Source organism: Takifugu flavidus, chromosome 21 (genome assembly GCF_003711565.1).
Source record: "Takifugu flavidus isolate HTHZ2018 chromosome 21, ASM371156v2, whole genome shotgun sequence".
NCBI lineage: Eukaryota > Metazoa > Chordata > Actinopteri > Tetraodontiformes > Tetraodontidae > Takifugu > Takifugu flavidus.
This window is the reverse complement of record NC_079540.1, coordinates 10,938,213-10,948,122: the sequence shown is the minus strand read 5'-3', so window position 1 is coordinate 10,948,122 and position 9,910 is coordinate 10,938,213. Positions and strand designations below refer to the sequence as shown.

The following is a 9,910-nucleotide window of genomic DNA, read 5'->3' as shown; positions in this document are numbered from 1 at the left end:
ACATCCAGGGGCTTGCTCAATTGCCCGGTGGTTCTGACAGATCAGGTAGCCCAGCAGCTCATATTCCCAAGGTTTCCAGGGTCTCAGCAGGACGGAGAAGATACAAGGAGATCACACAGGAAAGAGCTTCTCTGCATTTTGAAAACAGGACCAATATCTGCTGGTTGGTCAGACAGGTGAACAGACAGGAGACAACTGGAATCAACAGGTTAACATCATCACCCAGTGTGATGCGAGCAGGTTCAGAACCTGCAGCAGCTACAGAACCTGCTCACCCCCATCTCACCTTTCCTTTGAAGAGGAAGCTGCTTCATTTCCTGTGTGAGACAGCTGCTACCATCTAACTTGACGTTAATAGAGCTGCTCTCAGTTGAGACTTGCAGGGACTGCTGGGTGTTTCCCGCTTCCTTCACCATCCAGGCCTGCAGCTACTCATTCCTGCTCCCTGGTTCAATGTGAGCTGGGGCACCACACATCTGTCTGCAGCCTCAGGGCCAAAGTTCTGTCCCCCCCATCCCCTTCCCCTTCCATCCTAGATTCCTCTCTGCACAAACTCTAATCAAACATTGAGCAGACACACATTTTGGAAATGAAATACGTATTTTATAAAACACAATTTCAAATCCTAAAATGAATCTGCACAGGCTTGTTGAAGAGATGCTGGAGAATAAAAATTTGCTGAGAGACAGAAAACAAGACGGAAACTGCTCTACCGGTAGGGGGCAGTGTGATGGTTTCTGCTACTACATTTGGAATGAAACTGTTCCTGAGCATCAGAAGAGTCTCCACCAAATAACTACTGTTGCTACACTCTGATAGTACAATCCAATTACTGTTGTTATACAAAGATGCTCTATTAGGAGGTGCTGGACTTTATAGTGTGCTCTGATTACTATTGCTACACTCTGATTGTGCGCTCTGGTAGAGGACGCTGTTGCTACAGTACATCTACAAAAATCTGTATAATTTTTACCTCAATTCAGATTTTCATTCAAATTTTCTTTCCAAGCAGTTATTAAATTAAATTATAGGATATAAAAAGAAAACCAAAGAGGGAGATAAGGTCAATTCCCCATTGGGAGCAGGAAATACTCTCTTTGTATCAGCTTTTTTAATCTGTCTCCTTAAATTTTGTATAAGCTCAGTGCCTGATATTTTTAGTCACAATTTCCATGATTAGCCTCTTTATAATGGACAGCCAGTGGATATTGTGGGATTCCCATTATACAGTAATGGCATGTTTATATTAGTGTCCGCTTATTTCTCCTGGTGTAAAAACACACAAGGCTGTAATCTACAAAACTACTTGTTTTATAACTAATTTTAAGTCTTAGTTCATGAAGGATTTAATATCACACTGCTGACCTGTTGTCACACCTATATACAGTACCTAGTTTTTTCATATAGTGAAAAAATGGTGACCAGTTCTACTGTCTAGTGTCTAATGAAGTGTATCTTTTCAGTATATCTCAATTTCTTTTCATTATTATTGTTTTCTTTTCTTTTCTTTTTTTGCTAATGAGGTTGTGACACAGTATAACTGCAATCCATCCTAAAGTGGTGGGTGCATTTTTAATATAGAGGTATTTAATGTACTTATCCATTATTAAACTAACTGCTTTATATCTTATGGACGTGTGACCACTGATAGCCACGTGACCAGTATGACGGGAACCAGTTTGGCGGCCATTTTGTAAATGCCCTGATGAAGGCCTGTAAGGGAGAAACATGTTGGTATGTTTTTATGATTCTGTAGCCCTCATGAAATAAAGACTTTTATCATTTGTCCCTCTGAGTGCCTCTGATTTCCTCAAAGGCAGTTGGATATGTACATTGAGGAGCACCGGAGAGACAGTATCTTTTTTTTCTTTTAATCATTTTAAAAAAGAAATTGAAAGCCTCTTCCGCATTCCATGCAAGTCTTTTTTTACCCAAATATCGCATATAGTTGGAGACTATTATGTTGACATATTGACCTGTTGAATTAATCTTCAGTGTCCCGCAGCAAAAACGACGGATCATTTTAAAAAGGCAGTATCGTGGACAGCTCACACGGCTACTGGAGGACCTCGGTATATAAACGTCCGCCGCGCGTTTTCCCAGCCTCTCCGTTGCGGCCGTCGTTTCAGACTGTTGTGAGGATGTGATCAGCTCGATTGGGCCAAATTAATGCTTAAAATGGCACGACGGAAGGTAAGTCGTCTATATTTGACTGGTTTTAAGACTTTCTGCGTTTTTCCAGACTTCTTTTAAAGGCCCGATACACACGTTATTACAGTCACACGTGGTGTAGTGGTGACACAAACTTAACAGTTCTAACTTGGAAGTATTTATCGTTCCATTTAAGCTTTCACTCGTAGTTAAATATCGAAATACTGCAAATTAGGGTTGTCGGATGTAAGCAAACGTTTAAGTATTTGGTATCTATATTCGATGCTTCAGTTTTAATTTCAATTCTGCAAAAACGATTACGTTTCAATCTGTAAACTACAGAAATGTGGATTTAGTAACATGCAGGAATCAACTAGGAACCGTTACAACTTAGCCGGTTTTAACCTGAAGCACTGTGTTGTGTTGCAGGCTGTTCCGAGATGACTGGATGACCCGGTCCAGTAGCTGTGGTGCCTTCATGGCCACTAGCTGTGGTGCCTTCATGGCCACTAGCTGTGGTGCCTTCATGGCCGCTGAGATGGCCTGATGTGAGTATCACCATGCTGAGTGCTGACCATGTTACTGTGCTGCTATGATGAAGCATTAGACTAGAGTCTCTGATCCTCATGAAGTCCTTTCACAGTGCACTGAGCAAGCTTCTTTCATACTCTTTACCAGCCAAATACCAGAAGTCTCTAAACCACAGCTTTCTGTTGACAGGTTTCACTCGCCGGGTCGCCTGCCGGAGCTGCTCCTGGTGAGTCTGGATTAGGGCCGTGCTCGGGCCGACATGTGGAATGATGATTTTGCAGACTAGAGTCTCTGAAAATCCTGAAGTAGCTTTCTTTTATTGCACTGACCACATGTGGTTCCCACCAGACCTCACTGGCTTTTTAGTTAATGAGTTTAAAGTAAACTGGAATAAATAAATCTTCAGTAAATGGCTTTAAAATGCCCTCATTGGTTGGCAGTGGTTGCAATAAAATGAGCCCTGTCAAATATCTGGCTGCTCATGTTGCTGTCTTGTTTTCAGGTTGTTGGCCTGTGACTGGAGCTGCAGCTCTTCTGTAAGTCCCATTTCTAATCTACAAAGAACATATGTAGTGATCACACACCAGTTGGGTCGATGATGATTCAAATATTCGGTTCGACTGAACATAATGAAGTTTACTCGCAGCGCACTGAGACCCTCAGACTGTCGGGCAGATTAGCGTGCCGGGCTGGTGACAAAAACACTGACGTTTCTCTCTCATCAGGGTGGATCACAGGCTCAAGGTAGAAGAACTGGGAGGAAATGCTGGAGCAGGTCAGTTCTGCAGTCATTTCTGGCATCTGCTAATGTTTTCATGAAGAGGCAGAAGCACCCTGAGAACACGCAGGGCTAATGGCCAGATGTGCCAAATGGTTGGCATCTGTTGCTGGTCAGTTTAATTTAAGCGGATGGTCACATGACAAGGCAACAGATTATTGCTAATAGACAATGTTACGTCCAGTTTTAACATCCTTTTCATGGTGACTGTAGAAGTTCTGTTTTCCCTTTAGGTGGTGAAACTCTGGATGGTGATCTGGTTGACGCAGGATTTCAATTCAAATGGATCAACTCACACCGATCCCCTGTGGAAAAGCTCATGAATGATTTTTATGGCTTGTGACAGATGTCTGAAATCTTTATTAAAATGTGTCTGTTCAAATGTGTGTGCTGCTTTTCTGCCACTTAAAGAATTAAGTTATAAACGGTAGACTGCTGTAAAAAAAACAAAAACAGGTGTAGCCTGTGAATCAGGACGCTCGGTGGGGAATGTGCTGCAGCGGCCAAGGACTAAAATAACGCCTTAAACCTCCAAACCGGGAGGTCTTGTTGGGCAATGGCCTAAAATAGTTTCATTTCCCTTGAAACACTTTTGAATACTTCAGACGTGGACAAAACAGGATGTCTGTGTCCCTAAATGCCTTTACTTTGAAAATGCCCTCTCGTGAAGGCAATGGTGTGAACTGAATAAAGTAGAGAATAGTTTTTATTCCTACAGTGAAAAGTATCGCCCGTACCGCGTTCTGGGAAACGTGCTTTTACTTTGGAAGGTGGAGGCGGATGTGCTTCCCCGTCGCTTCCGTCCTCAGGTAAACGTTGAAGGGAGTGTTCGGCTCCCAGACTGGCGTCAATGCAGCTGATTTCATTTTTGCTGCTTCTTTTCAAAAACCAAGATCTATATTTGATTTCAACACCTTTTTACACCTTTGTTTCAATGGTCACGAGGCTCATCCTCACGGAGGAAGCAAGCTAAAGGTGAGCCTTTATCCTTTGTGGCATTAGCTACTAGCATAGTCCAGCTGTTCCCAAAAGTCTAAAGCACCATCAATTCTGAAGTTTTACATGCTCATAATGTGAACCTAACTCCTGTGTCGCCAAGGAATTCACCAGTAATCGTGTAAGTTAATGGTGGTTCGTTAATTCAAGCGAGTGTGTTTTTTTCCAGGAGGTGAAAAGTGTTTTTTGGACACTGGAAGAGCCAAAGAAGTCCGCCAACAACACAAACTCCGCTTTCAGGTGGTTTTTTTTTGTGACAAGATAATGGTGAGTTCAGAAAACCACCTGTACAGCTGTAAAAGGGCGCCAGGTTCAGCCAGAGACAGGTAGAGGAGACTCAGGTGTGTCCCTAACAAGTCTTGCAGCTTCACCTGAACACGCATGTTTTTTACTGGCTGCTCATCCGGTTGTCTGAGCAGCTGAAGACGCACAAGCTGAATTCTACAACCAAGTCTTCTACCGGCTGAAGGAGAAACATGACAGCTGTGGTGGGTCGGGCGTGGGGGTGGGTGCGCTCCTGGGGAGGCAGCACGACCTCAGAGGAGGACCGGGTCCAGATCCAGGACCCCCGGTCCCCTGGGAGCTGGAGCTCTTGGCTCTGGGCTGGTTGGAGGAGGAAACAGAGTTCAGGGGAGCAGTACTGGGAGGCGCAGGAGAAACTCCAGCCTGTGGAGACCAAAGATGTTGGAGCAGGAAAACCAGACATGCAGGGAAACAAAGAACAGGCGTCCAAGTGGTGGAACTATCTCCCAACTAACCTGTGGTGGTCTAAGAAACCACCGGCAACTCCGCTCAGACAAAGTAAATGTGCTGGAAGTGGTGACGGGTGGGAGCACGATGTGGATGGGGAGTTCTCCGACTATGGAACGCCACCTCCATCGCCAACACCTCCTCCTCAGCTCACCTCCCCCTTTCGACTCTTCACTAACAGCTTGAAGGTGGAAATCCTCCCAGAGCACCACCAAATCTGCTTCAACTTCCTGCGACACCTGTTTGACCTGCTCGTTGTGGGCTTTCTTTGGACCGTATCTCCTCCCACCAAGCTGATCCTGGAGGTGCTGGGAGTCCAGGGCCCGCTCAGGCTCTGGTTACACGGCATGGCCATGTTTGTTGTGTCTACGGTTGGAATGGCCGGACTCCTGTGGTGGGTTCAGGAGTATCTCCCCCAGTTCGCTTTGGTCTACGGCATCGTACAGGCGTTGGTCATCTCCGTCAGCGTCCGAAAGAGCGTGCTCCTCGGAGTGGATGACGAAGAACAGGAGGAGGAGCGCGTTGGACACGAGGAGCACCAGGAGCCAAAAGATCAGCCGTGTCTCTGAAGATGAGCTCGGCAAAGGTAAAATCCTTCATCCGGTTGTTGTGGTTTCATCTTCTTGGTGTTATTTCTTCTGATTACCAGACATCAGTGTGGATCATAAAGTCAGAGGTGTCGCTGAAACCCAGACCAGAGAGACATCAGGCCTAACCAGCTCTGCTCCCCCCTAATCTGAACCACTTTAGCATCACTGTGCTTAATGCGCTGTAAAACCAGTGATTCCTTCTGATTAACTGGGCCTGTTGGTGCCTGGAGGCCACAAACATCCCACAATCTCTGTGACAAACTCAGAGCGTGAAACCAGCAGAAGCTGTGAGCACAGGCGGCTCCTGGGCTACAGATCTGGAGTTTGTGTTGAGGAGCAGCCTGAGGGGCACCTGCCCGTGCCCCCCCGGGGGGTGAGGGCAGGTTTTCTGATGCGTCTGTGTCGGTGTGTGTCTGGAGCTTTAGCGCCACCAGCTGGAGCTGTTTGATGACAGTTGTGTCTTTTCACAGATGTTGGACGTGAGCCGATCTGCAGACCGCCGCCGCACACTCTTCACTACAGTTCCCACACGGTCACTTTGAATATCGATTATTGATCTGTATTTATTTCAGCCTTCACTCCTGGTTTGAATGTTTCCTGTTTTGTCTTGTCAGACATTTAAGTGATGGACACTAGATCTATTATTGGTGATTATGAAGCACCTGACTGTTCACTATTATCTGTTTATGTTTTAATCAGCTTCTGGGTCTAAAGGACGTTTGATCTTTGCACCAGAAGTTAGAAAGACAGATGAGAAAAATGGAGAAAAAGCCTAAAGAGTTCAACCCAAAAAACATTTTTAAAATGACCATGTAGAGGGTGATGAACTCGCTGTGGGTTACAGAACACACATACACAGGTGTGCTTGTGTTTTCCACCTGATTGTTCTGGTGTTGATGCTGTGGACGCTCCTGAATCACACCAAGTCGCTTCATCACTACATTCAAAAGATGTCGAATTCCAAGTATTTTAACGTACAAACTTAAACACAGCAAAGTTAGTTCACTAAACGTCTGAATGTTGAGGTTTTTCATTAAAACTGAAATATTTAATCAAGCTTCCGCCTTTGTTTCTTTTTTAAAGAGTTCTTATTACAGTGGTTTCCATTTGCTCCACTCGTCAATATTTAAGATGATGGCTGACGTTTGATTGATTACATGATCTATAAGAAAAACACCAGACTCAGTAAAATGACTGAAAACACAAATTTCACGACATTTGAAAACTTTAATTCACAACTTTAAATCTCATTGCAGGTGTTTTATGTACAGAAATGTGCATTTTACATATGTAACATCATCATCTGTGTTTATGGAGGAAGCAGGAAGTGATGATGACGATGAAGCTGAGGCATCATGCATGTACACATGCAGAGCCAACCAGAAGTCTCCTACTGTCAGGCCAAACTTGATCTTTCCTGTTTCACTGAAGAACCACAGGAGCAAAGCAAGGTGGCGTTGCCATGCCAACAGGCCGAGAGAGCTCTACAAACCAGCAGTATTGGTCAGTTGGATCAAAGTGTGAAAATGGCCCCAATCAGAGATGGTGATCATGTTACATTAAACTGATATCAGCAAAAGTGAACCACATTCGTCATGTGACCTCCTGACCCCGCCTCTGATCAATGACTCATCAGGAAGCAATGACACACACACGATGTCATCAAATCAAAACAAGAGGTTCACCCACTGATCAATGAGGACAACGGCTCATTTCATTAATAACCCCACGGAAATCAATCTGATCACAACATTCGGGAGCAGAACAAGACTTTTAGTTTTAAATATGGAGACAGGAAACCATACAAACGGTGCATTTATTAGCGTCTCCAGACATGGCGGCGCTCTCTATCAACACATTAACCTTCTGAAGCTGATTCAATCATCGACTGTGTTTCTGGAGCCACCAGCAGCGACTCTGGGAGGTGATGAAGACGCAGCACCGCGTCTGCAAGAAGCTCGGCCACAAACACAAAGAAACAAAGGAAAAGTGCAGTTTTGTGTTGGTGAGCTCACAATCAGCCCCGCCAGCCTTCAGTGGCTGTGGGTGGTGCCTGAGCTGGGGGGCGCTGTAGGACCCCCCCCTCCCGTCTGTCCATGACCTCTCCTGCCGTGGCCCAGGATGCAGTGAGCGCTGCCGCAGCCTTCTTCGTCGTCGTCTCCCTCGCTTTCGGAGGACGACTCGCCGAACTGCCGCGGCTTCTCAAACACAACAACCTGAAAGACAGCGGTGAGGGTTACACACCTCGCCACAACGGGTCACAGAACACTCGCGCTCGGTGAGAACGTGCCCACAAATGAACCCAGAACCTTCCTGGTTTGGATCTGGGACGGTTGTCCTGATGTCATGTAGGACGACGTAAAGAAAGCCGCGTAAGGGTTTCTGTGCTGAAGAAGAGAGAAACTCACACTTTGAGGATCTTCTTCCCAGATGTTCGTTGTCCACAGTGTCACTGGACCACTCCACCTTCTTCTCAGTCTTCCTCTTCCTCAGCCTGATCGTTAGGCTTCGTCCTTCCTGTCACATAAACACCAGGTCCAAAGATGACATCATGTTCTGTCATGACCTCTAAATACATAAACATGTTCTGGAACATGTCCTACATTTACAGGCATTCATTAATCATTAATACCCTCAAACGACTATTTAATCAGATTTACCTGTACATGGTGTTTTCTGAGATTTTTATTTTATGGATGAAATAACGCGAAACACTTTAATGTTTAAAATGATCATCTTAAGTGTTGCTGTAGTGAATCATCCCAAACAAATGAATTATAATAATTGATGTGAATCAGGGCGTGTCTGCGCATTAAACACCATGACACTATTATTTCGAGGATCAAAGAGACTAGCTCACAATCTACGCTAACCAAACTGGATGTTTCATTCCCGAGAGGATGGAAATCACGCTTTGAAATCCTCAGCGCCATTTCTCGATGGTTGCCGACAACTTAGGGCCTGAATATAACCAAAGTTCTCAGCTTAATTGTGAACACCTCGGGCCTCTCGGGGCTTCATGCAACATGGTGTCCGCCTTCAAACAGCATCATCACTGCGGGGATACGTTGCATCTGTTCGTACGTAACCAGTACGAGTGATGGAGCGTCGCCACTTTAACCTACCTGCTGGGGCGGTGGCGGTGTACTGGTCTGAACAGTCTCCGTTATCGTCTCACTTGATGTCCCAGGAACCTCCGCCATACCTGGAGCTGCTCCGCTAACGCGACGTTAGCTAGCGAAGATGTAAACGGACCACAGCCGACCTTCAGTGACGCAGGAGCCGCGTAAACGCTGCAGCAGCCCAGGCGCCTTAATCACAAGCCGTAATCAACACTGTGGGTTTCTGACGGATGAATCAAGCGCTTTACTGTTGGACGAACCGAGAATAACAGTCATGCTGCAGCACGAATTAGCCTGGTTCAAAACGGAAGTAACAGGATATAATGCCCAAACACGCGGCAGATTTGAAAAATATTACAAAATTACACACTGTTATACAGAATTGTCTTGTTTTGCAAGAAAACAAATAAGACCTTCGTATTATATTCTAAGAACTATATTTTTCTAAGTGGTTTTATTTTCCACGCGTAAGCAGAATCTTTATGCTCATTTGAAGGTTAGTTAACAGCGGCGTTGTTAGGGGGAAGGTATTCCTGAACGGACTTATTTCCTGTCTGTCGCTACGAGTCGCTCACATGTACTGCGCATGCGCGCCACTGGCACTCGCCGCGTCTCGCATTTTTTGCGACTTGATTTTAAGGGCTATAAGAAAGACTGCAATTACTTCACGAAAGACAAAAGCTTTGTTTACATTGAGATTTTATAAGGCCTTTGAGTGATTGAATTGTATAACAATATAAAGATTATGAATGTCTGTCAGTTTTGCAGTGCAGTAATGCTAAATAATAGTGTATAATAATAGTGTACAACATACAGTATTGGGACTGTAGTATTATGTCTGTCAAAAAAAACCCTATTTGTCCATTTTGGACGCATATTGATCACTGAAGTTGAAGCACTTTCCTTAACTATGATATGTCCATTTGGGACGCATTTAAATCACAGAAATTGAAGTACTTTCAATACTTAAACATCTATATACCACTAATATG

The 9,910-nt window shown here is 44.8% G+C and overlaps 2 protein-coding genes, 1 long non-coding RNA gene and 1 other non-coding gene across 4 annotated transcripts; 3 read left to right on the top strand and 1 right to left on the bottom strand.

Moving 5' to 3' along the window:
* Positions 1-1,719: 1,719 nt before the first annotated feature.
* LOC130518034 (uncharacterized) lies at positions 1,720-3,842 on the top strand. Its single transcript, XR_008947902.1, has 7 exons — positions 1,720-1,734; positions 2,006-2,193; positions 2,581-2,699; positions 2,872-2,908; positions 3,185-3,218; positions 3,408-3,457; positions 3,694-3,842. It is a non-coding gene; the product is annotated as an uncharacterized LOC130518034 (long non-coding RNA).
* On the top strand, positions 2,945-3,013 carry LOC130518842 (small nucleolar RNA SNORD52). Its single transcript, XR_008948155.1, has one exon. It is a non-coding gene; the product is annotated as a small nucleolar RNA SNORD52 (small nucleolar RNA).
* Positions 3,843-4,243: 401 nt separating the features above from the next.
* c21h6orf47 (chromosome 21 C6orf47 homolog) lies at positions 4,244-6,852 on the top strand. Its single transcript, XM_057020735.1, has 3 exons — positions 4,244-4,435; positions 4,626-5,792; positions 6,267-6,852. The coding sequence occupies exon 2, from the start codon at positions 4,933-4,935 to the stop codon at positions 5,773-5,775; it is 843 nt and encodes a 280-aa protein (XP_056876715.1). The 5' UTR covers positions 4,244-4,435; positions 4,626-4,932; the 3' UTR covers positions 5,776-5,792; positions 6,267-6,852.
* Positions 6,853-7,003: 151 nt separating this feature from the next.
* On the bottom strand, positions 7,004-9,468 carry ppp1r11 (protein phosphatase 1, regulatory (inhibitor) subunit 11). Its single transcript, XM_057020745.1, has 3 exons — positions 8,922-9,468; positions 8,201-8,313; positions 7,004-8,040 (listed from the first exon to the last, which is right to left on the bottom strand). Exons 1-3 carry the CDS (start codon positions 8,997-8,999, stop codon positions 7,830-7,832), a joined length of 402 nt encoding a protein of 133 aa, XP_056876725.1. The 5' UTR covers positions 9,000-9,468; the 3' UTR covers positions 7,004-7,829.
* Positions 9,469-9,910: the final 442 nt, after the last annotated feature.

Excerpts from the sequence above, each read along its gene's own strand:
- c21h6orf47 (XM_057020735.1), top strand. The coding sequence starts at position 4,933 with ATGACAGCTGTGGTGGGTCGGGCGTGGGGGTGGGTGCGCTCCTGGGGA.
- ppp1r11 (XM_057020745.1), bottom strand. The coding sequence starts at position 8,999 with ATGGCGGAGGTTCCTGGGACATCAAGTGAGACGATAACGGAGACTGTT. Across the intron at positions 8,314-8,921 it reads CACCGCCACCGCCCCAGCAG|GAAGGACGAAGCCTAACGAT; the intron begins GTAGGTTAAAGT and ends TTTATGTGACAG. Across the intron at positions 8,041-8,200 it reads AGAAGATCCTCAAAGTGTGA|GTGTGTAACCCTCACCGCTG; the intron begins GTTTCTCTCTTC and ends CGTTGTGGCGAG.